This window comes from Haliotis cracherodii, unplaced genomic scaffold (assembly GCF_022045235.1).
Source record: "Haliotis cracherodii isolate W230 unplaced genomic scaffold, xgHalCrac1.p SCAF_14, whole genome shotgun sequence".
Taxonomy (NCBI): Eukaryota; Metazoa; Mollusca; class Gastropoda; order Lepetellida; family Haliotidae; genus Haliotis; species Haliotis cracherodii.
Genome location: NW_027266269.1, coordinates 12954377 through 12980951, shown reverse-complemented (window position 1 = coordinate 12980951; position 26575 = coordinate 12954377). Strand labels below are relative to the sequence as shown.

Here is a 26575-nt window from a genome sequence, read left to right as displayed (position 1 = left end):
CCATTGCACTTTAATGAGTAGCTATGTGCGTGATATGTTTTTAGTCATAATATACCACGCTACCTTCCACTACAGATAACATTTGAGGACATCTTATTATATTAGCTTGGATACATTTTAAAACTAACATTCAGACTTACCATTGAGAGATCCGTTGAGAAACTGCGCCTTGCCGTCAGGTCTAAACATAACATTATGTATCAAACGTTGATTCTATATCTTTTTATTTAATCGTTATGATGAAGTAGATTTGTGATATTTATTCTTATCATTAAGCGAATATTGTTTCTAATCAAAATCCACATGACTACAGTTATTTATTTGCGAGTTACTAACATATAAACAAGTCAAGGATAGCAATTCAAAGGTTGATAGAAACTGACAGCAATTATGTTAACCTCACAAAACAGTATGGCCCATGGTTATGTTTCTGATCGTATCATTTAGCAACACTTTTCGTTATAAATCTGGGGACATACAATAAGGTATTAGATAGAAAAAAACATAGCAAACACCTCCATACCGAATAAGCCACGTTACCAGGCCTGGATTTTTGTCAATGAGGCCAACCATTCTGGCCGAGGTGCATATAGCTTCATCCTGTAAGCTCATCAGAATCAGAGGTGTATCAGTGAATCATAATATCAGTGAATACATTTACTTCTTGGCGGGATAACATCAGCAAGGTAAGTGTGCTCTGTACTGTCCGTTATAGTGAAATGCCGCAGTATCATAAAGATGGTCGCATATCCATCGAACGAGAAGTACTGTGCCAGGTGAAATGAGCTGAGAATCATATTTTGTGGGTATTCAGTACAGAACGGAATGGGCAGCCTGCCAGTGTATAGTTTGTCTTAAGGAATGCCCATCAGGATTCAGGTATTGAGAGTATTTCATCTTACTAGGTTAAACTCATGAGTGACTGGAGATCCATCTGGTCCTGTGAGGCCTGGTGGACACAGTGCACTGAAACAAAAAAGAATAATACAATACAATACAAGAAAATATACTTGAGTGAATTGAAATGGCCTTAATACATTATCCTTTTTCAAAATACTGAAAACAGTAAACGGCTATAACTGAAAATGTTAAGATCAATACCAATTTATATATTTTTAAATCGTTTGTATAGGGTTAGAAATGGTGCTGACCTGTGCAACCAGCTGAAATTCAGTTATTTTCACATGAATCCGTTGAATATATTACTAATAAGAAAATAAACAAATTGTGAAATGGATCTTTTTTGCTGTTCAACGTGTGATGTTAATAGCACTTTGCAAACTGTACATACTGTAATTGTCCTCCTATAAATTATATCCTCGTGATACACTGTTCTAATCTGAAACAAGCTGTACCTTTTGTTGCAAAAGCTCAACTAATTTTGAATTTACAACACACGTCTGGACGGAAAGCGTCATGGAAAAGATAGCTGGATCATTCACTTTGTACGTACTGGAAAGCTTTTAATGGCGTGGTGCTGACGTTATTAAAAGTAACGTTTTCCCAAAGTGTCCTGGTAACATTGCTTGCAACTGAAAAACAATGAGATAATGTTCTTACTGTCAAAAAGCATATCCGGCTTGTTGCAGTCATAGATGTTGCAACTACTTAACAGTTGCAATTAAATAATCGAGGCCGGGCTAAACACACCATCAACTGATGTTATATGCTACGTTAACGTGAAGTGCCCGTCGGGCTGCGATGACACGCAATAAACCAAGTCAAAGAGCCTCAAGCAGTTCCACATGGTTACACAAAATTCTATTATTGTAGTGACATTAAAACCTTCTTTTGAAGTATATGTTACAAAGAGGTTTATACCTATCTGATAGGCTGAAGCTGACGTGTGCCCATTTGTAGCATTACAGACATAGACACCATCATACTTCAGCACGTTGGCCTCTGTGATCCCCATGATCAGTATCTCGGCAAGACCCAAGTATCGATACGACTTATCAGCGGTGATGTCTTCGCCATATTTACTCAAGGTAATGGAAGGTGGAGGAATCCCTTCTCCCACGCATTTCAGCCTAACAATCCTCATTCCAGGGCTGATGACCACGATGGGAGGCTCCCCTTTCACAGAAACTGGCTCTGTAAAAAAACATAACCGTGAAACTTCCGTGAACCAGCCAAGTATTAACCACATTTAATCATGTATTTTTAAAGTCTGCCTTTGGAATATCTAACCATGGTCACATTTAATGATTGTCATTAAAGCTGATGCGAAGCGAACTTCCCAAACTTTGGCACGAATTACATTTGGACCATTACAGCTGAGATTATACGGTAGTTGGTGGTGCATAATGCCGCTTTTAACAGCATCTCAGTTATATCACGGCGTTGTGCTTTATGTTTTAAAGTGCGTGGAGGTTTAAAGCTACACATTTACTTATATGACACGAAACATTTATGACATCACCTTTTCAATATATATGGGACAACCATTCAATTCATGCATTGACACATGATGGCATGATTGCTACGATCAATATAAAGAAACAGTAATGAAGGCACCTATGACATGCAGGTTGACAATGCCCTCCTTGGTTCCTTGTGTGTTGTTTGCGACACATCTATAAATTCCTTTGTTTCTCTCGTTTACGGACGATATCGCCAGCGTTGATCCTTTCGGATGGGCATTTGGGTTCTCCTGTTGATTAAAAAATGGCTTGACACATCTCTAATATTTGTGATTAGTTGAACATTTATGTGGGACATAAATGTGTCCCGTCATGTCTTCTGGTACATTTTCTTAACACAAATAAAAAAATATCATATACACTTGCCTGCTACATTTCTGTTGGCTTTAGATAAGATATCACTTTCACGATCCATACTTTGGTGAGAAGATGACACACATTCATATAATACTTGTCCATTATCATCACATTTACACCCAATGATAATATTTGACATGTATGGCGGTTTAAATGTGATTAGGCTACACCAGCTATGCCACACAAAATGCAGGTTATATGCGACTTGTATACATGTATCGCTTCACGAATAGGAAAATGACATACGCATGTGACAATGGAGCCGTGTACCAAGCTGGTTCTCACACACAGTAGTTATGCCCCTATAAGTATAGTCTTGTACAAGATTGCACGTTTGAAGCAAAAACATTAAGAATAAATATGTGTATTTCAGACATTTCAAAACTATTTATTTTGAAAATTGAAACTGTAGATTCACTATACTCGTGATTATACGTTTCGTTATAAAGAACTCAATAAATTATTCTTACACGCATGTCCAACCCGTGAACATCCGGTATGAATAGGTCTTCAGGAACCCATGCTTGTCGTAAGAGGCGAATAACGGAATCAGGTGGTCAGGCTCGCTGACTTTGTTAATGCATGTCAGAGTATCCCAATTCCCGCCATGTAGCTGGAATATTGCTGAGTGAGGCGTTTAAACAACACAAGAACAAGAACACGCACGTCTTGTTACTTTCATGTTACCTACATGCAATTTAAACATGGAGGTCATTGGCTACATTACATTATGTTACAACTTCCAGCAATATTTTTATGCATCCAGTTAGCCTACGTATATGGACAGTTTTTCAAGGATGTGCACTTTCTTGTTTGATGTAGAGAGACGCTTAGATGTGCACGTAACCATCATTTCATTTTCAATATTTTTCATGAAATCGCAATTTGTCACATCCTGTTTGCATCAGATACACAGTGATTACAACACACAGTATAGAATGTCATTGCTCGTTTAATGTCCTACCGATTTATCATATTCCCAGGTGACGGATGGGGTCGGGTTGCCGCTCACGTTACAGAACAGAAGAACCGTTTCTCCAAGGATGGCGTTCACAGTCTGGTTTGTGTTTGATATATCGGGGGCTACTGGAAAATACATGCAAGCATTTTATGACATACAATCACTGATAATCAACTGACGTAATAGTCATGCAGTATAGCTATGCATGTGTCACTGCTATGCTTGCATCTTACGGTTAGTTATGATTATGGCAATCTAAAATGTCAAACGGATGATGTGTAATCAGAAACCTTTGCATAAAAACTAAATGTTATAAAAAATAGAGCAACATGGCTCATTTTCCGGAATATCAGAATAAATCAGAATAGTTATAGCAAATACGCACACATAAATCTTTCATAACATTCATTTAACGGGGGGGTGTGGGGGTGTGTGGGGGTGGGTGCTGAGTCAGGGGCAAAGTTGACATTTTTGTATATTGCTGCCATTGTAGACATTTTAAAAATACAGCAACACTAGGTGAGCAGAGGGCAACGACGGACGGACATCCCGCCACACCCAAGATCAATTGACGTTCCAATGAGCTTAAAACTAAGAAGCATGGAGTAAGAACATACGAAGGGGAGAAGATGTTGTTGCTGATGATACAAGGGAAGCTGGAGTCGTTGACGTGTTTACTTGTTCAAGGTCCACTGAAAATCGAACAGATATCAAAGTTTCATGCCTAAACAAACCTTATCACTTGACAGAGAATAAAATATTACACTTGTTATCAGGATTTTACCTTTTTTATGAATTGGTTCTTTATGGTTAGATCACCACATCGCATTTGTCTATGAAACATAGTTAATTTTAATATATAGCCTCACCACTCATGGATCCATTTAAGAACTGTGCCTTGCCATCAGGTCTAAACATAAAGTTTACATCAATATATAAATGTTTAATACCAACAAACAATGTAGTAGTTAATCTTTTGAACTGAATATGTGATGAATATATTTTGTGGTGAAAATCAAATTTACAAGTAAAAATAGTATATAAAGCAGCATACCTGATTAGCCACGTGACCGAGCCAGCATCTGTATCAATAAGACCAACTTTCCTTGCTGAAGTACATATTAGCGCACCCTGCATTAACATATTAGAAAAGTGTAATTTTCGTATTAGAACAGTTTGTAATATCACAGTCTGTATGTCACACTGTTTTCATATTTTCAAATGTTGACAGATCATGTAATAAATAAATAATTTTCTTCATCAATAATACCTAATCCAAAATCAGGTCAGTTACATGTAGGTGTGTAACCCAGGTAAAATATTATCATCCCTCCAGTATCATCATGCACCAAGAGGTTCTAAATACAAACTTTCTCCCACCTTGAAAATATATTGCTAGAAAGGTTACATATAATGTATAAATTTGTATGACGAAATCACCATCCTAGCCAAAGTTTTGCTGCAATGTGTCATTGAAAAAGCATGACGATGTAAGCCGTACATGTTTGTAAGAAGCGAACTTTTATTTAAGCAATCTTTGTAAATAATAATACTAATATATTCCAAATTGTTTTTGTTTGTTTCTCCTTCATTCATAGTCCGATATGGTTATGTTCATGACCTAGCGTCATTTAATTTTCAATTACTGGTATCTAGTACCTTTATAGAAAATGCAATTGTTTGTTAGAACCAGAAATGCATCTTTATGAAATTAGCGAATTAAAGGTTCCAAATATATCAGTGAAGTTTAGAGGGGGACTATTACGGTTGAGAAATAATTATGGAAGGTGGCACAAAAAATCGATTTATTCATGAGAAACTGGCCTTTATGTGATCGAGGTATCGAAGATAGATATGAGTTTTTACTTGTATGTATTACTGTTGCTATTAGAAGAAACTGTCTACCAAAGACATGTATCACTAATGTAAATATTCATACATTTACAAAGATAATTGCCACCAACAATACAATACCAATAAACTCACTTGGCCTCTCTATTTATCATGCGTGCAGAGACTATTCGTCAAAATAATGTTTAAAAAGTGTTTACATTGCTACTACTTGTCAATTGTTATTGGTATTTACATATGTGGCTTTGATTGCTTGATAACTTGACAACTTGATTGATAACTTGATTGATAACTGAGTTTAGTCGATGTCATGTAATGTACAAATATATACATGGGATAAGGTGCTGTTGACAATGCCATTACTTTCAAATATTCCGTCGTTGTTTTTCGTTACACCAATAAAACACCAGGGGTGTGGTGGTTTGGTGCCGCGCATATTGGCAGGAGGAAACTTTTGGATCTGCAGTCCAAAGTCACGAAACCCTTTCACGCGAGAATCTGCTCATTGTAAGATATTATTCGATGACTGTAATCAATACGTGTTCTTTAAGGTTACAGTGCTTCAGTTCAGGGGCTTTGAGTATTACGAATACACATCACCTCAAATACATATCTTACCAGATCAAACTCAGTAGTGGTGGGAGATGCGTCAGTCTGCGTTTGTCCAGGTGGACAAAGGGCACTGAATAAAACAGTCATACATGTTCAGAAGCATTTATTTCAGATTTTACCATTTATGTTAATGAAGGTATACTGCACCCTGTTATGTAAAAGCAATTCAGGACATTCAATGATGCAGTCGCAGGAAAAATCATTGTATTTCATGATTTCAGAGTTATGAACACATTGTCCTTACCAACAGTGCTTATTCGACTCTCAGTTACATTATTTAGCACTACACAGGCATGTATGCCCATAAACGTATTTTTGCACTGGTTTGTTTGATGTGATGTGTGTTGGCGAGCTATGGTATATTGACACATCCGGACTGATTGTGTTCTAGAAACAGAGAAATGAATGATGTACCATACTGGTAAACTGTTACCTACTGGAATGCTTTCAGTGGCGTGGTGCTGATATTATTAAAAGCAATGTTCTCCCCCAGCATTCTTGTTATGTTGCCTGCAACTGTAAATAAAAACGATAAAATGCTGTCCACAATCATAGGAAATATCATGTATCAGAGTTCCATATATACACCTGGAACAATGGTAATCACCACCTATTATTTTGGCCTTAAGGTTTGAGAACATGTGTCTTAACTTCAAATGTATGGCACAAAAAATGTATGGCATGTTTGCAGAAAGAGTATTATTCTGTCGATAATTAACGACTTTAGAAACTGGTATTCATAATATTGACGGACTTTTCATTGTTTGTATTATTGACAAAATTGCCACGCTCCCGGGTGACAATTAAGTTGAGTCGATTTCTCAATGTCCGTGATGACAATTATTAGTTAAGGCTTCCAGGTATCCTTTGGAAATTTGCTTGTCAAAGGGCTGTTGTCTATCCAAGCGGAGCAGTGCAGATGTCTCACGAGGCTCTATGGACATAGGATGATCCTTTTCCCCATGTGGTTACTGATATTTCTGTGTCCGTGTGCTTAACACCCAATTGTTGTAACCGAACTCTCGACAAAAGAAGCTTTGCAGGACAATTTTGCATTAATTCGACACCTGCCACCTTTCACCGTCCGAACATCTCCCGGGAGCCAAAGCGCATCAGAACCGCTGGCATCAGTCACATCTGTGGATAACTCTTTGTATGATTACGAATTATTTTTACCATTCACATTCGCTAAATCATGTTTCAGGGAGTGTTTAACCTTTCTTCGTGAGAAAGTAAAGTACAAGCCAAACTAGGGTACGGCATCGGACCTCAAGTTTCTCTGTCATGCGTCATGTTTGGTATTGTGTTCCATATGTTTACCCTACATCTTTTGTGTTAACCGAAGTCAACAATATTTTAGCCTGTAAATAATTGAATATGGACCAGAGAAGTGTTTGTAGGGGCACATACAAAGCCACACGACGTTGGGGCTGGCATGCATTCACTCGCGAAGCAGGCACAGGCAGTGACCATGGAGTAGTGGGGAATTATTAGAATCCGGGTCCACACACGTACTAAAAGCACATATACTCGTGCCTGTCAGATACCTTTGATCTTACAACTCGTTTCGCTCGTTAGATACGGTTTGAAACAACTCGTAAGACCAATGGTATCTGACAGACACTCGTGTAGTAATCTGTACTTCCTACACAGTGATTCGGGCGCTTGCTTCAGGGAATTCAAATCATATTTTCACCCTTTGACATTTGGTCATGTGACCCAACTTAGCCAATCACAACACAGAACACACTTTCTATAGGTTTACAATTCACCATAAAACATTGTTCTACCATAAAGTAATTTCTGTAGACTCGAAAATGAGCTCGAAACTTGATGACGTCAGATATTGGACGACGTTGTTTGAGAGGGGAGTGTCTAGTAGGTTGTTCCACATAAATGTAGCTGGGCAACGCAGATAAGCGCTAGCCGAACGATCGCTTTCAAAAGCGGGAGAGATATGACAATATTGGGAGAAAAGGTACGGGTAATCTACGTGAGGATTGTGAGAATTTGCGGGAAATACCCACCTGTGCATAAAATGGACACACTGCCGAGGTCGGATTCATTTGCAGGAATCATCATACTTAAATTCGGGTTAATATTTTTAAAGCTTTTAGAGCATTCTCAAAGAGATTAAAAGAAATAAACGTCCCGCGCCCCTCATGGTTTATTCTCCCTTTAGCGTTTTGTTGTTCGATAACCAACTCCGATCTCATTCGTCGTTTATTCCTTAAATACACAACACTGAATAAATCACACTATCAAAGTGACTGATCCTTTCTCTGATAAAAAAAACCCGTCTAATTGACTCGGATAAAATTTAATGTAATGCAGTTCTTACCTATTTGGTAGGCTGAAGCTGATGTGTGTCCATTTGTAGCGTTACAGACATAGACACCATCGTACGTCAACATGTTGGCCTCTGTGATCTTCACCAGCAATATCTCAGCAGGATTCACGTGGCCATAGAACTTGTCAGCGGTGATGTCTCCGCCTAGTCTACTCAAGGTAGCCTTAGGTGCAGGTATCCCTTCTCCCACGCATTTCAACCTGACTCCACTCATCCCGGGACTGATCACCACCATGGGAGGCTCCACCTTCACAAAAACTGGTTCTACAATAAACATACTACATTGAGACACGTATCTTACCCACAACGTCATCTTGACATATTCAAAGACTAACCTCCGAGATAGGGAACACTTTAGATTATCAGTTAAGGAAAATACCGTGTGCACTCTTAGTTTTTGGCGATCGGTCATTATATTCCACAGGTGGCGCTAAGTTTCCTTTCTGTGACGTCATGAAAAATGGTTGACGTCATACCTTTTCGTGGTATGAACGATGCATCAGTATGACGTAATTATGCTTTAAGTGATGAATAACCAGTCGACATAGAGGTGAGTGAGTACCCGCAAAATTGTTCTATGCTAGAACATGGATGCTATAATAGTCCAGGCAATCTAGGCCATTTTTTTCCCTAAACTTTGAACAAATTGCAACAGAATTTATTTTACCACAATGCATTTCTACAAGGTCCCGAAAACAACATCCAAGTCCCAAGCAATCCCAGTGTGGGAAATATGTCTAAATTGCATTATCCAATATGGCCATCAATTATCAATATATCTTCCATATTTCAGATGAGGGTCAATGTTTTGATGAAAAAAGCGTGTGTTGTATTGCGAAATATCAATTTAATGTTTCACAAAAGATATTCACGACAACTGAACGTTTTCGACTTTTGAAAATCTGCAAAAAATCAAGATGGCCGCCAATTTCAAGATGGCCGACAAGTTTCCTAAATGTGTGTTTACACTATTGAATCTTTTAACTTTGAGCTAGGACCTATATGCATATAACTTGGCACGCTAACTCACTGAAGTAAAGTTAACACTTTAAGATAATTAATTCCATCACCAGAGCCCCCTGGTGGTCCAAAATTCCAAGCTGGCCGCCAAGAGTTTGATGACTAGACATAGAATATCAAGACACTGTTGGTCTCTGATGACATATTTGAATGATTTGAACTTCTACATTGTGGTAAACATTCATGTAAATACTTGTTGGAACAAGTATGACCTATATGAGGTCCTCTCAGAATTTACCCCAAACCAGTTGTTTCACAAAAAGCGTAAGAGTTATCTACCTTGTAGTTCATTTCCTGAAATTCAATATAACCACCACAAACCTTTCTTTGACATTACAGCAGGTACTATCAAGGAGCGCCGAAGGTGCTGCAGTCTGATCTGACTGTGTTGATAAGCAACGTCCATCTGTCCTGTGCCATCCCCACTCTAATGGATTCACATTGGACCCTTTCCACTCCTTTATCTGGTAGTTGACATGGGGGCTATGGTATCTTGCGGCTGCAGAGGTTGCTGGCAGAGTTTATGACTCTGCATGTGATCAGTTATTCGCCACCTTCTCCCCCAAATCGCTTGTATCATAAGCTATGCAGTCCTTCCACCGTATATCCGCCATATAAAGACATATGTGTACCTGCTTCGGTGATGACTTTTTCATCCCCAGTTTCCCTGTTTGGCTGAAATGTTTAGCCTGATGGCAGAACAAGGCATCATTCATGATTTTCGTCAATGCTAGACACCTTTCCAAAGCCACACAGTCGAGAAGTGGTGCCATAGCCAAGAATTGCATTAAAAACAGCACATGCTCACAAACATCACTGCCCAGCAGCCACTGTGATTGCTTCATGCACCAAATACTGATCCTTCTTGAAGCTTGCTTGGGTTCTGGTGCCAAATACGTGTTATATGCTTCCTTTTCAACATGATGAGGAAGGAGGATAAGCAAATCATCTCCAACCAGGACAGTGTCTGTTCTTCTTACAGATGTGACAGCTTCTTGTTTTGCCAGATTCTCCAGTTTGTCACCCAGATAGGCAATAAAACACTGTTTGATTTTTGCTTTGTTCAGGAATGCTTCCTTCTACGATTGAATGACCATTTCCCCCGTGAAATAATCTGTCTTACAAGAACAGGACCCTATTCTTCTGATGTGTATGGCATCATTCGTTGAAAGCCATTAAGCCATTAAGACATTGGCCATTAAAGACAATGTTAGCAGCAGCATATTTCTGCACAACATATAGATGCTACATTGTTCAAATACGTGATATAACGTAGAACCTCTTGGTCAGGGTAGCCGGTGAAGTATAGCAATACCATCAAGAATGAACTGGACATTTCCAGGTTCTTGTTGTTTCACTTGGAGGGTTGACTTCCTGGCCTGAAGATAATTCAAACAATGCTGGCCGGTGACCACAGAGTTCTTACCTGAACACTGATGGTAGATAGATCTTGTACTGTACTGGTGTGACAGTTTATGTCACAGGAAATGGTCATTCGATCGAAGAAGGGAGCCTTCACGAACAACGCAAAAAACAAACAACACTTTATTGCCCGTCTGGGTGATTAACTGGATAGGTCTGGGTGCAGTTCTGTACATACAAAACAGGCAAACATTAACTTGGAAGGAGGAAGAACTCGAAAGCTTAAGGCAAAAGTGATTTTGGGAGAAGGTGACAAAGAACCTACCACATGTAAGCCAACAACTCTGTAGCCACAATTTACCACAGCCCCCATGCCAACTGCCGGATAATGGAGTATAAAGGATTCAATATGAATCCATCAGGGTGGGGATGACACAGGATAGATGGATGTTGCTTACCAATACAGACAGATCAGCCTGCAACACTTTCAGCAGTCCTGGAAATCATCTGCTGTAATTGCAAATGGTACCGGTAAACAAGGACAAGCACTTACCAGAAAAATGGTCTAATTTAAGTGTTGTGTGCAGGGAATGCCATTGTACAAGCTGATGATGTTCATGAATCACACAATCATGTAATGGAATGAGCAGTGGATCAAATGTTTTCAAATTTATATTCAAATATTGGTATATGGTGACTGCACTGGATTTCAACAAATGAACCACAAGGGAGGTAACTCTTCGATTCTTGTCAAATAAACTGGTTCGGGGTAAATTCTGAGAGAACCTCATACAGGTCAATTGTTTCAAACAAGAATCTATATGAATGAAACCGAAACTTGTTACAGAGTTTATTGTCATGTTAATCAGTAGATTCAGACAATAACAATCAACAACTAAACTCGCCAAAACATGTAATTTAAGAGATAAATATTGATATTTGGTGGTTACATTGGATTCATTCAAATGATTGTGTATTCTACATACATCCTTGGGTAGGTTTACCCCAATGTAGAAGTTCAAATCACTCAAATATGTCAACAGAGACCAACAGTGTCATGATCTTCTATGTCTAGCCATGCAACTCTTGTCGGCCATCTTGGAATTTTGGGCGACCAGGGGGCTCTGGTGATGAAATTTCTTATCTTAAAGTGTTAACTATACTTCAGTGAGTTAGTGTGCCAAGTTATATGCATATAAGTCCTAGCTCTACTATTCTAGAGTTAAATGATTCAATAGTGTAAACACACATTTAGGAAACTTGTCGGCCATCTTGAAATTGGCGGCCATCTTGACTTGTTGCAGATTTGTCAATAGTCGAAAACGTTCAGTTGTTGTGAATATCTTTTTGGAAACATAATATGTCTATTTCGCAATACATGTTTCATCAAAACATTGACCCTCATCTGAAATATGGAAGATATATTGATAATTGGTGGCCATATTGGATAATGCAAATTAGTCATATTTCCCAAACTGGGATTGCTTGGGACTTTTAGAATGTTGTTTTCGGGACCTTGTAGAAATGGACTGAGGTAAAATAAATTCTTTTGAAATTTTGTTCCAATTTTGACTATAAATGTTGAACGCTTTTAAAGTAGGACAAATGTACTCCTTCTGCATCACCCAGTTGTAAAACTTGAACGAAATTCTCGTGTATTCTCTGACGCACCTATGACATGCAGGTGGATAATGCCCTCCATTGTTCCTAATGCGTTGTTTGCGACACATCGGTATTGCCCTTCGTTTTTCTCGTTAACGGACGATATCGCCAGCGTTGATCCTTTGGGGTGGGCATTGGGGCTCACCTGTTGAGAACGATGATATGACATACTATTAGATTCAAACATATTCCTAATATGTGTTACTAGTTGAACATTTATGTGTGACATACATGTAAAGACCTACCGATAAGTGAACTGTTCAGTTTTCTTAGTATCAGTAAAAAGCGTCATACACATTTTTATGATACATTCATTGCCTACCAATGAAAACTGACAGACTGTAAAAGAAAACCGTCAAATGCCTAAAAACACAAGGAGTCGACAATATAAAACAATGAGATCATAACTAGAAACTAAGAAATAGCACCATAAATCTGAGGGCACGCTGCCGAAAACATGGAAACGGCAACATTAACACACACAGCCAGCAGCCTTGCAAACTAGGCATGCGCAGAATGAAGTTGACCGTCATGATCATGAAGACCGTCATCATGATGAAGATCAACAAACAACGAGTAAATGTACATCTCACAGAGTCAACATAGACTATTCTAGATGCGCATTGTTGTATACAGAGACTGCTATTGGGTGGGGTTCACATTAATCAAGTTACTTTGCTCAAAATATAAGATGCCTATCTGTGTAAACAGGGAATCAGAATCGCAGCCAAAGAACAGACGCTTGATTGATTGCCTTTATAGTCTACCGAGTCAACACAATTGTCAAAAAAATACAGCTACTGTCACTGAAAAGTATTCAATTTGCATTGCCTCTCACGTATTCACTTTAATATTTCACTATATGGTAGGTAAATTACATGTACATGCAGACATCCAGCCTTGCAGTGTGACACGTCATTTCGTCCAGTTATAACGTTAATAAGCCTTATGATATACATATGTAATTCGCTCGCTCGCACGCATACGCACACAACTCCTCAGCCTCAACCACTAACTCACTCACAAAATAACTTGGACAGTCTATAACTTGTCCAATGACTTCCTACCTGTTTATCATATGTCCATGTGACCGATGGCTCAGGGTTGCCGGTTACATTACACAACAGAAGAACAGTTTTTCCCGCTATGACGTTTACAGTCTGGTTCGTGTTCATTATGTCAGGGGCCACTGAAACCCACATGCATCGTTTCAAGTTGGATAAGACCTTTACATGATGGCAATATGTCTCACACGCCTCTCTTGCATAACTTATGAATGGCAGACAAACAAACAGATTCTTAGTTAATATTAATAATGCATATATACGAACCTGCCCCGACAGCCTGTATGGAAATTTCTTTAGCAATAGACATGTACTCTTTTGTATTGTAGACAATAAGGAAATATTGTTTAAAATATAAAAATGTCCATAATTATACTTCCATGCTTCCATGTTAATTCATTAAAAGTATGCCAGTTATCACAGCACAAAGTCTTCTGATATCAGTGTCTATTTTCGGGGGAAAACTGTTGTGCTTCAAGTCATCAAATCTTACTCGGGGTTAGAGAAGAAGGTTTCTTTGGGTTGACGTTAGCGTTACAGCCATCTTCATTACAACAGCGGAACCCTGCTTCACCCAAAGTCGTCATGTGGTCTTCACACGCCTTGTAAATATATACATAAAGTGTAATCACATCGTATATGGTGGTAAAGATATGATGGTCACTTATGTATATTTCAAAATAAAAGTCAGGAAATCACTGCTCCGTTCGTATGATATTGAACTGTATATGAATGCATTTACAAACATAATTTAGTCTTTATTTTGCTTAAAGGACATTACGTTTTACATATTGTCACCAGGTCACAAAAGCTTAAAACATTTATTCCCACTAACTATAAGTATTATAAAAACACTTACAACTGTCTCTACTGAACCATAACATTTTAATGTGAAGTTTACACGATACACTGGTTCATCAGGGTATGATCATGAACGACACATTTGGACTATCATACATTTCACGAAATTATTTTCTTGAAATAACGTAAACACTGATGAATTATTTCCACATTCCTGGGGAAACCCCGGGAATTTCCTCCCACGCACAAATACATATGTGTTGTTTCTGATCATTTGAACCCTTTGTTTTGTGAACCAAACGATGAAATGCACATCCAAACTACTCGATTTGTGTCTATAAATTTACCTAAGTATCGATTTGACACAGCTGTATAATAACCTTTAAATGACCAGCCATTTTTTTTAATAATGGCTAACACTTGTAATCGCCTCAGGTTCATTAACAACTTCGGAAATTGAGCGACACGCACAAAATGAAATTGTAATACATCTCTCGAGGTATGAAATAGTGATATAAAAATACGAGAATTGACTTTCACTTTGTGTGAGTATATTGGAGTGTAAACTTTCATGAACGTCCGAGAATTGAAGAAATAAGTACTTACCGTTTTCTCCTCACACCCAAGTTCATAGAAGATAATTCCAAATTTGAAGACTCTTCTTACTGAGCAATACTGTCAAGGGAAGATATGAGTGTATGTCAACAATTACATTATATGTACACTTAAGCATGACTCCCGGACAAACTAAACGGGTAAAACTAATCTTTGGCAGGGCAATAGAACGCTTACACAGATGTTTCATGGAGCCAAAAACTGAACCAAACAAGAAATGGTTTTCGATGGTCATATTCGGATAGGTTGTCAGTGTCACGGCGACAGTTTTCTTCCTAGTAACGTTTTGACAACGTTTGCATTTTTTTTGTAAAATACAATTTTGAAAGCGTATATAGAGAAAACTACACTCATTCTCGTTAGATACCATTTTTACGACACGAGTGGACTTTCTATGGTATCTGACCGAGCGAAAGCGAGGTCAGATACCATAGAAAGTTCACGAGTTTCGTAAAAATGGTATCTAACGAGAATGAGTGTGGTATTTTATTTATTACCCACGTTAAATATATATTTAAGTGTAAATACATAACAACTTTCGTTCGTTGACAGACCAAACTGAAACCGGTTGCAAAATCTGGTTGCGCATGAATATTGATATATGACCAAATATGGGCATTGTTGACATGTTTATGCATACGCATTAACAACATGCGCCTGCTGTTCTGTTTGCAAACAAACCAGCACCGACGCTCAAGATCCTTTTGGAAGAAAGTCTTCAACTTATGGTAATTCAAGCGCCATGTTGTAAGTACGCAGGACACCGATAAGAAAATTTGAAATGTCACATTAGCGCCGCGCTTTGAATATCGGACCAACAGTCGGTCACACTGCCGGGGTCCTGTCTGTGCAATCAAAATGGTTCGGTTTCCTTGATCTATCAGGTGAATTTATATCATGTTCGTACCATTTTGGAAGAGGGAAATCAGACTGTTCGCCAAAGACATTCATGTTAACTGTACCACCCTTCACTGAAGACGTGAAAATCAACAAACTCAAGTCTGCTTGCATGGTAGTGACAGCTTCGAAGGGCAAGGTCGCCACCGGAATAAGAAAAGACAACCGCAATCCACTCACAGCGTTTTACGCTAGAGATAGGGAATTTTACTGTTCACATTTGGGATGTTTGGGGCCACAAAATCAGAAGTCAGGCACACTTCCACGGAGTTTTCGAATGATTTTTATCGGAACTGTGAACTTTAAGTGATCTGGTCGTGCTGTCGTGTTCGTTCATTCATGAACAACACCTACCGAAACAGCGCCACAAAATACGCTTCAAAGGGGACACCGATGGCACAACCGGATCATCCCAAGTAAGTCTAGATATCTGTCCAGATAGTTTAAACAGACTTTATTTCACCACGCTTACCCTTTTACGTTAAATCAAATTGAAAGTTGCGAAAATGGTCGGGTGCGTCACGCTCAAGGGACGCGCTCGATCGGCAGTCGTACATTGTTAATCGATTTATAGATCTAGCTCGATTATACGTCTGTAGGAGCTCTATGCATAACTTATATTGAATGCAAACCGAATTTGATGCGTGTGACTATCTTGTTTGGTTTAATAAAGTGTTTGTAAATATCTCTCGTTCTCATGAATTTCTTCAGTTCTGCCTTGTAATCGCAAAATGAATGACGTCTCGCGATTTTTTATGAATGAAAAAAGTAGTCCCGGTGTGACAGAGGTCACGGTTATCCAATCAAAACGAATAAAACAAGGTCAACCTTGTACGACACACGTGTGACGTACGGATTTAGTATCTTACCACCTGTATCTTCACCACGTGGGTAATAAACAATCTTTCGCCCCGCATTGATTGATATGTCAGTGTGAAAAGAATATGACAACCATATAAGGACATTGAGATACATAGTATATAACTGATTTTGTTAATTTACTCTTTTTATGAAAAAAAGAAGTTTATTTCAAACTATAAGAAACAGTAGAAACCATTGAATCTCATACTATGTCCCAATGTCTAACTAATGTATACTTTAGCTGATATGACGTTTGGACAGTTTGAATTTCAACCAACGCAATCATCACTTTAAACCCGTCATCGTCGTACCCTAAATATAATCGTTTTGACAGCTTATATATCCTTTTGGTATATCATGCAGAGGAAGATCGCCTCGTCTCGTTTACAAGGACATACTGACCAGTAGAAACAATTCCCACACTGACTATGTTAGAAGTAGATATACCTGCTCCGGACCACACTCTGTCTCTCTCTGGCAAAAGGTTGGTTGTTGAACAATCTCACACGTTTTACATATAAGGGTCCCTGTTCTGATGGTTGTTGCTGAAAATATCAATAGTGACTTCATAGTAGACGTTGATTATGTAATGACAAATTGAGTATAATTGGTGATCACGAAAATAGACTTTATGTCTTGTCTGATTGATTGTCGCCGTGTAAAAACTACGTAGACCGTTGCTCATGTCATCAACCACTAGTTTGTCTTGCCATGATAAAGCTTTAATAGCTGTCATATAGCCAATTAACACCTAAAAAAACCAGAACAAAATAGGAAAATGCATCGGACATCATTTTTTGTCACCGATGCGTCGAATATGGAAATATCATCCACATATCTACCATAAATTTTGTTGAAGCTTTAGAGTCGTATGACGCGCTTTGAAATCTTGGTGGAAAGAGCATGCTCGATTGTCTCAAAAGTGGTGAAATGTAAACACCAAAGGCTGGAGCTGCTGGAATATTGCTCGACGTATACCTGACGGGACGTATACCTGTCTTAATAAAACAGTGTATGGCACTTTGCTTCATGAAGAGGACTTTAGTTTTGCAAGTTGTACAACAATATTTAGTACCAAATTATTTAAGGATGTTCAGTTTCGTCTGTGTTCACTATGAAGGAATTCACCCATCATCAAGATACTGTTATTTGAAACAATAATATGTGCACTTCCATATTTATTCCTTGTGCCATAAAGTAATTTTTCACACTAATGATATTTACATCAATGTAATGTGCTTATTTTATTTTTAGAAGCTTATTTATGAGAGTGTTTTTGGTGAAATGGCAACATTGAAAACTTAATACTTACAAGGGGGAAGAGAAGACGTCGTTGTTGGTACTGATGACGTTTCAGGAGATGCAGGAATTGTAATTGTTGGTGTTGCTGTGCCAGTCACAGGGTTGACGTTAGCGTTACAGCGATCTTCATTACAACAGCGGAATCCTCCTTCACCCAAAGTCGTCATGTGGTCTTCACACTCCTGGTAGATATGCACAAACAGTGTAATAAAATTATGTGTGACTTGCACAGACCTGGAGTATTATCTCAATAACTCATTTTAAGAGGGGGGTCTGTTTGGCCTTCGGTAAGATGTATCACAAATACATTTATTACATCTATATGTGATTGTCGTTGGCGTGTCTTAGTCACTTCCGTCAAACAACGTGTTGCCATGTAAAAACTCACGGTTTTCTCTTCACATCCAAGACTATAGAAGCTCAATCCAAATCTGAAGACTCTTCTCACTGAACAATACTGGTGAGGATGAAATACATGTGTGTGTGTGAATGTACAGACAGCATGGGTATAGTTCAGCCTGACAAAGCAACTGTAAACACGTGGATACTTTGTATACTATGATACAGCTGGGTTCCAACATATCATAACGTTTGATACAAATATCTTTTGGATTAATTGTATAAAAAACATAACAGTTTTCATACAGAATCCTAAGCATATATAATCATAATTATTTTATACATTGGCGCCGCAGTTGGATTTGAATTATTTATTATATTTTTAGGAATTATTTATTGAGCTATGAAATTCTTGCATATTCGAATCTGACACCAATTTATGTATTAATGTGTACATAGAATGCTAATTCTACATTTATAATTTTGACACAAACGAAATTCATTAACATTTAAATGAACCGACGATATTACCAATTAAGTGAATATATTTAGAGAGAACTAGAAATACCTGATAGGGTCCACACTGTGTCTCGCTCTGGCAGAAGCTTGGCTGTTGAATACTGGCACACGTTTTACATAGCAAGTTCCCAGTCCTAATTGTAGTCTCTGAAGACATGGACATACAATCATATTTTTTATTATATTCAAGAACTCAAGGTACTCCTTATCCATGTCTAGTTTCTTCCACAAACGATATATTAGTTTATATCAACACACTCACACACATGTAATAGTGAGAAAGACAGAATTTTCGATAAGGCAAACATATGCTGATTAATACAACACACGTACATTCTTCATTTCTTTGTATCACGACACCAAATGTTCCCTGAAGTACAAATGCTGAGGATCTTCAGTACAGATGGCAAACATTCAAAACAGGAAGACAAATCAGGATACGATATGTTAAGTTCCAGGGACAGGTTAAGTTCAGTTAAGTGATGTGGTGTTATCTCAATGTTGGATGAAAGACCAGATGACGAATGCCATTTGTCATTGTGGTGGAACTAATGAGTCTGGCACTGTGCTTCATAGAACAAGGATGGTGATTATGGAATAGTCCACGTACCAGGCTGAGATGTGGTTGCTGCAGTTGCAGTTGGTGCTGGCGTCAGGTGGTTGTTGTTTTCATGGCTGTTACAAAAATCCTCATTGCAGCATATGACGCCACCGTATGATAGTTGATCATCCCCTTTCATGTGTCCGTCACATTCCTGCCATCATAACATACACAAACAAAAGAAATGCATCTGTATCAAATGTATCAAACTGGACGTACAATATACATCTTATGTTTTGGAATGTTAGTTAACTAATCCATTTATCCATTTAATTATTAAACTTTGGACGTAAAATCAACTGTTTAAAATTCAACAACACACCTGTAAGAATGCAAAAGATTGATTCCGCAAAAAACGGATCAATGCAGAAAGCACAAAACTATTTTCAAAACCGAATCCAAATTGATGGAAATACATCTAATGTTTTGGAATGTTAGTTAACTAATCCATTTATCTATCTAATTATTAAACTTTGGACGTAAAATCAACTGTTTAATATTCAACAACACACCTGTAAGAATGCAAAAGATTGATTCCGCAAAAAACGGATCAATGCAGAACGCAGAAAACTATTTTCAAAACCGAATCCAATTGATGGAAAATATTTGTACACTTATACAAAATAACATTCTGTAAAACCGATACCCATTTACCTTCGTGTATCAGAATAGTGGCGTGGTATCACCATTTATTTACTTGTGAGATATGGCTTGCTTTATATACTCTCTTTTGATACTGGTTTATGAGTCTCCGTTTGACAACAGACATGTTTGATCATGGGAGGCCTAGAGTGTACACGTCAAAGGTTACCTGCGGTATATTGCAGATAAGGTCTATATTTGTCTTTTTAGAGGCCGGGGCAATGAATTCTTATTTTTTTTCAGTCAGCTTCGATCATGGAAAAGTTCTTTGACCCATTCAGTATTCTATGCTGTAATGCTATTCTGTATGCCTCGATTAGAACATCACCAGTATCTGTACTAAACGCTGACCCATAGGCGATAGGTCCTTGTGATAAATAAATGACGTTATGTAGCTTTCTATTGACACAAAATCTTCAACAGACAGCGTGCAAATGTATTCATAACAAAAGCAAGTGCTTAGGTTCAAAAACATCCACATACAATAGTGTTTGATCATATATACTACTCGACGACACATCGCGGTGAATTCACATCTCATCACATTTAGTATATAGAAACGCCATAAAAATCGTGATTGATTAAATCGATATACAACACACACATACTTATAACTCACTCTCACTAACATCACGGACACAAGCACATGGTTATAAGCTCCTCAAAGCACATTCGGCTACAACGATAGAAATTTATAACACCTCCAATCAAATTTTAAGTAAATGCGAATGATCAATGAAACAAGTATAACCACCGATAAATTAGCCTAGAGTCTCAAACAAAGGACAGAGGCCTTCACTGATTTACATGAAATAAATATAAGGCTAAATAACTAACCGTCTTCTCCAAACAACCGAGGTCATAAAACGTCATTTGAAACTTGTACCTCTTCCAAATGGAGCAGTACTGAAAGAAAAACATATTTGATTTTCGTATTTACATGGATGTAAAAACAGCCTGGATGTAAAAACCGGCTTGTTGGCCAATTTGACATATTCTGGAATGTTTCCTTCAAAAGAATTCAATGACAGTTATACACTTACCAATACAGAAAGACGTTTAAATGTGTCCTTGTATTTACCTTATCCTGGCCACACTTGGATACTGTTGAGCACTGGCTGGGATGGCGAACTGCCTCGCACTGCAGACACAGTCGGCTACCTCCCATAGGAACAGCTGCATATATAGGGGAAGATAGGTGACATGAAAAGAATGTACTTGCACCAGATACGTGATACCAGACACTGGGACAGCTAACAGGGGAAATAGAGATGAGATGAAAAGAAGGTACTAGCATCAGATACGTGGTACAAGACACTGGGACAGCTAACAATGGGGGAAGATAGGTGACATGAAAAGAATGTACTAGCTCCAGCTACGTGATACCAGACACTGGGACAGCTAACAGGGGAAATAGAGATGACATGAAAATAATGTACTAGCTCCAGACACGTGGTACCAGACACGGTGACAGCTACATGGGAGAAGATAGGTGACATGAAAAGAATGTACTAGCTCCAGATACGTGATACCAGACACTGGGACAGCTACATGGGAGAAGATAGGTGACATGAAAGTGTTATAAACGTACCAGATACTGATACCACATACCACATTTTTCGGATTAGCTAAAAGCCAGGATTACTGCCTACTACAATGTGTATACACGGTCCATATGATAAAATATCTGGACAATCTAGGTTTCTCTGAATATGATTCTGTCACTCACGGAGTCCGCCACACAGCTTGGAGTTGCAGTGGTCGCCGATACAACATTCCTCACACCCGTGCGGGCTGCTCTCGCCTGCCACCGACCCCGTACCTTGACATAGCTGAACAAACAAGATGCACAGCAACATGGATATATGCAACATGGTGAAGGAGAAGACAAACATCAAGTTGAGGAGAGTGAGTTTTGGTTTCACATTGCGTTAAACAGTTTTTCAGTTGTACAGCAACGCTTCTTAAGATAAAGTCTGGATTGATGCAGGACTTTGACGTTCAGGACGTTTGTGAGACGACGACAACGAGAATGGCCCTGACGAGCAAGAAATCATAATCAGGGCGAAGAGGGATGCTAACCCACGATCGTTCTCTTCTTCCTAGCCTACAAGATGCAACTCTGGAGGTCGAATGGTGGCGCCTTAGACGGCTGGGCCGACCGAGCCGCCCAAAGAGCAGCTTCAAGCTCAGGATTACCAATTTTGGTTGCGACTTACGAGATTTAAGAGAATATCATACGTTAAGTATAAAGGATCATCTGTCCTGCGTACCTTCAGTCTGGCTTTGCTTTTGCGAGCGACTTTTATCAATATTATACTTGGGACAGATAGGTTCCTGTTGTGAGTAGCTTATTGTCTATATCTTATAATCTTTATTGTTAGAAAATGTTAGAAAATATAGGTTCCATATAGTGAAGACAATCTAAGTACAAGGTAGGTATGGACGTGTTTCCTTCCTCGTATACACAATCTAAGTACAAGGTAGGTATTGACGTGTTTCCTTCCTCGTATACACAATCTAAGTACAAGGTAAGTATGGGCGTGTTTCCTTCCTCGTATACACATTCTAAGTACAAGGTAGGTATGGACGGTATTCCTTCCTCGTATACACAATCTAAGTACAAGGTAAGTATGGACGTGTTTCCTTCCTCGTATACACAATCTAAGTACAAGGTAAGTATGGACGTGTTTCCTATCTCATATACACAATCTAAGTACAAGGTAAGTATGGACGTGTTTCCGTCCTCGTATACACAATCTAAGTACATGGTAAGCATGGACGTGTTTCCTTCCTCGTATACACAATCTAAGTACAAGGTAAGTATGGACGTGTTTCCTTCCTCGTATACACAATCTAAGTACAAGGTAGGTATGGACGTGTTTCCTTCCTCATATACACAATCTAAGTACAAGGTAAGTATGGACGTGTTTCCTATCTCATATACACAATCTAAGTACAAGGTAAGTATGGACGTGTTTCCTTCCTTATATACACAATCTAAGTACAAGGTAAGTATGGACGTGTTTCCTTCCTCGAATACACAATCTAAGTACAAGGTAAGCATGGACGTGTTTCCTTCCTCGTATACACAATCTAAGTACAAGGTAAGTATGGACGTGTTTCCTTCCTCGTATACACAATCTAAGTACAAGGTAGGTATGGACGTGTTTCCTTCCTCATATACACAATCTAAGTACAAGGTAAGTATGGACGTGTTTCCTATCTCATATACACAATCTAAGTACAAGGTAAGTATGGACGTGTTTCCGTCCTCGTATACACAATCTAAGTACAAGGTAAGTATGGACCTGTTTCTTTCTGCATCCTGCCGTGTACTGTGTTGGACTGACACCTGTCGATGACGCATAACATTGCTGAAATGAAACATGGAACCTCGTTTACAATAGGACTACAACGAGTAGGGGTGGAGCCCTAGACGAATCAGTTACAAGGGTGTCAATTTGAATGAATGAGCAAATAGTCTTATCTACGATATTACACATGCATTGGTGTCGCGTGATTTAGACACAGAGCCATAGATTTTTCTGCACTTGAAGCTGTATGCCAGTGTGATAGGCGGGGGACATCAATAAGGATGGTATTTGCACAGAGATAGTCCATACAGATATAAAGGATCTGGTGGTCAACTTACTTCGTCGTCTTTGCACTTGATAATCTCCCCACAAGAACCAGGCTTCACAGCCTTGTCACAGTCATAACACCAGGGGCCCTCGCCTACTGGAGGAATCAGTGATATGCCATGATTCATTCAAAACCACACATTATGGTTATATCTTGGTTTAGTGTCTAGGGCATAGACCCTTTGCCATCAAAACTTTCCCTAAACTGTAACCTGTACACAAAATGCACACATGTTTCTAGACAGAACTGGAATGTGAAATCTTTAAAACACATGGGAAACACAAGAACACTTTAAATATTTAGAGATTCGTGAAACTAGTTTTGATCAATAACAAACTTATGACAAATAAGAATATGCGACAGTTAACTTTGTATTTACATAATTATAACGAGAACACCGTATGTAAAAATACAGCGATTTTAATAATAGAAACTAACGAACGGTAGTATCTAGCCCAGTTCCTCTGTGTAATTAATGGGCATAAGCAAACACCTCAGAAAGCGACGCTATTCGTGTTGTACCGTATATCAAAGCTGCTTTAAACTGGCTCACAATGTAATTCAGGTGGGGTTATAAAACTATCATAAAGTAAGTGATGAAGTTAAATGGTCACTCGATACTTACGGAAATTGTTCATCCATCGTGACATTACATTTTTAATTAACACAAGGACTGGTCTGATCGGAGTCAGTATAATGTGTTGGCATCAACGTTTAACTGGGACTTATATATATGCACTATATGCACTGTATATATTCACCTCATCGTACTTTTTGTATTGCCAAAAGTAACCCTGTTGTTGCATTTTGTAAAATTAATGTTGATATATGCCCCCATTGTGCACTGTGACCACTTGCGATTACTGTCAATTATTACAGAGACACATACATATTTAAGGATTGGATAAATATACGAAGATAAAATAATCTAATGCTTGAATTAATTAAATATTGTTCCCGGTATCCCTCTGTTATGTCGATTACAGGGACAACTCGCATTGGTTGTGCTTGATAAATCCATACACAATCTTACTGACTATACAACACACAAACTATATGCAGTAGTATATACTTATAAATATATATGTAATTGTAGCTGGTACAATATTTACATGCATACCCTATTTGTTTTGACATTGTATGAAAATAAGTTGACCATCACACAGCAAACAATAGTTTCAAATGATGTACCTGCAACTCTGGTGCATCCAATATTCACAATGACCACTATCAAGGCTGAAAACAAATGACGGAGTTATAAGTTAATTCGTTGATGACATGATATTCATATAAGGAAACACGGAAAATACAGCATTTCATTCCAAAACATACATATAAACAATCTTACAAGGCATTTAAGTACATAGCATTGCACCAGCTGACGAATATGCTTCGTGTGACGTTTATGGGCTGATGTTTAGGAGGACTATGCACCTGTTGGTACATTTTTTTCTATATGAGGTAAGATGGTTGGTAATGTAGTTGACGAACATGAAATTTTAATACTTAATTTACAGCCTTTTGACGAAATTATCCCCAAACTGTTAAATATGAATATGACGGAATGCAAGCTACAATTCAGATTGAGGCGTTGTACACGGGCTTGTAAGATTGTGTCGTGGCTTTTCCCGTGCATAGTTCATGATTTCGTTGCTACCAATGTTTCAGAGAAATAAGACAAACGCAATTATCTTTCCTCATAGTTAGGACGAAAAACTTCAATTTTTGGGAAACAAAAGTAAAATATTATTGTGTTAGCTGCTACTGCAACTTACATGTAGATCCACGCACAATTTCAACGAACCCTGCCTTATAATATATTTTTCAACATCATTGGCATGGAAACCTAAGATGAAATTTGAGAGATACAAATTCAGAACTCTTCTATTTTTATCAACTCCAGGCTTTTTACATTTTAATGTATATAAATCTAACAAAATAAACTGTTAATACTACTAATGTCGTAGATCAATATCTATCACAGTGAATGGCATCCATGTACACTGTCTCGTTATGCAGAACACTGTCTCGTTATGCAAAATTGCACACCGTTGGTGTGTCAGCATCCAGTGCTCTTCTGTTCTGAACCTATACGAACCTTGGTTTTCATCACCCTACTCGTGTTCCTCGGTTGTTATTTGTTGTGTCAATGTATTGTATGTTGATTTTGTCCCTACTACATCCGGCTGATTCGCCGTGATATAACTGAAATATTGTTCAAATCAGCGTTCACAACATGTCGCTTCTCCAGATGAAAGTCTTCCAACAATTGACGCCACACCATGATATTAATTCACGTGTCCTGTGGCCAAATACCATCCAATGTTCTGATTTCTTGTATTCAGTTAAATACCACAGCACTTGAAATAATACCATTTTATGTTGCAGGCACGACAAGTAACTAAACACATTATGAAACATTTTTGATTCGCCAAACATATTTATTCTTGTTGAAACACAATGATTGGGACCATTTACATTGACATTTACATCTACATTTACTGGAATACATAAATGTGAAATAAACTGTTATCGTTTAAAAGTCACTGGGGAATTCGATTTTATATTGTATCAAAAATGTTATTGGTCGTATGATGACGTTCCGTATGAGTCTCACTATCACTAATACAACAGGTACAGATGGGGACAAAGAAATTATTGAAATAACTTACCAGCTACGTGAGTCTGCAT

General features: G+C 38.3%; 1 protein-coding gene across 1 annotated transcript in view; it reads right to left on the bottom strand.

The window, feature by feature from the left end:
- The window catches only part of LOC139460226 (uncharacterized), a 37684-nt gene extending 11109 nt beyond the window's left edge, over window positions 1-26575 (bottom strand). Inside the window, exons 1-29 of the mRNA XM_071241735.1 lie at window positions 26557-26575; window positions 25076-25120; window positions 23895-23980; window positions 23551-23616; window positions 21969-22071; window positions 21321-21415; window positions 21077-21145; window positions 19607-19751; window positions 19046-19143; window positions 18527-18595; window positions 18149-18320; window positions 17284-17381; window positions 15070-15138; window positions 14156-14264; window positions 13666-13787; window positions 12608-12743; window positions 8546-8818; window positions 6642-6720; window positions 6211-6274; window positions 4796-4872; window positions 4611-4651; window positions 4359-4433; window positions 3745-3866; window positions 2518-2653; window positions 1822-2094; window positions 1454-1532; window positions 903-966; window positions 524-600; window positions 141-181 (exon numbers count right to left, since the gene is read on the bottom strand). Coding sequence (XP_071097836.1) covers window positions 141-181; window positions 524-600; window positions 903-966; window positions 1454-1532; window positions 1822-2094; window positions 2518-2653; window positions 3745-3866; window positions 4359-4433; window positions 4611-4651; window positions 4796-4872; window positions 6211-6274; window positions 6642-6720; window positions 8546-8818; window positions 12608-12743; window positions 13666-13787; window positions 14156-14264; window positions 15070-15138; window positions 17284-17381; window positions 18149-18320; window positions 18527-18595; window positions 19046-19143; window positions 19607-19751; window positions 21077-21145; window positions 21321-21415; window positions 21969-22071; window positions 23551-23616; window positions 23895-23980; window positions 25076-25120; window positions 26557-26575 — 2902 coding nt within the window. The remainder of the gene's footprint in view (window positions 1-140; window positions 182-523; window positions 601-902; window positions 967-1453; window positions 1533-1821; window positions 2095-2517; window positions 2654-3744; window positions 3867-4358; window positions 4434-4610; window positions 4652-4795; window positions 4873-6210; window positions 6275-6641; window positions 6721-8545; window positions 8819-12607; window positions 12744-13665; window positions 13788-14155; window positions 14265-15069; window positions 15139-17283; window positions 17382-18148; window positions 18321-18526; window positions 18596-19045; window positions 19144-19606; window positions 19752-21076; window positions 21146-21320; window positions 21416-21968; window positions 22072-23550; window positions 23617-23894; window positions 23981-25075; window positions 25121-26556) is intronic.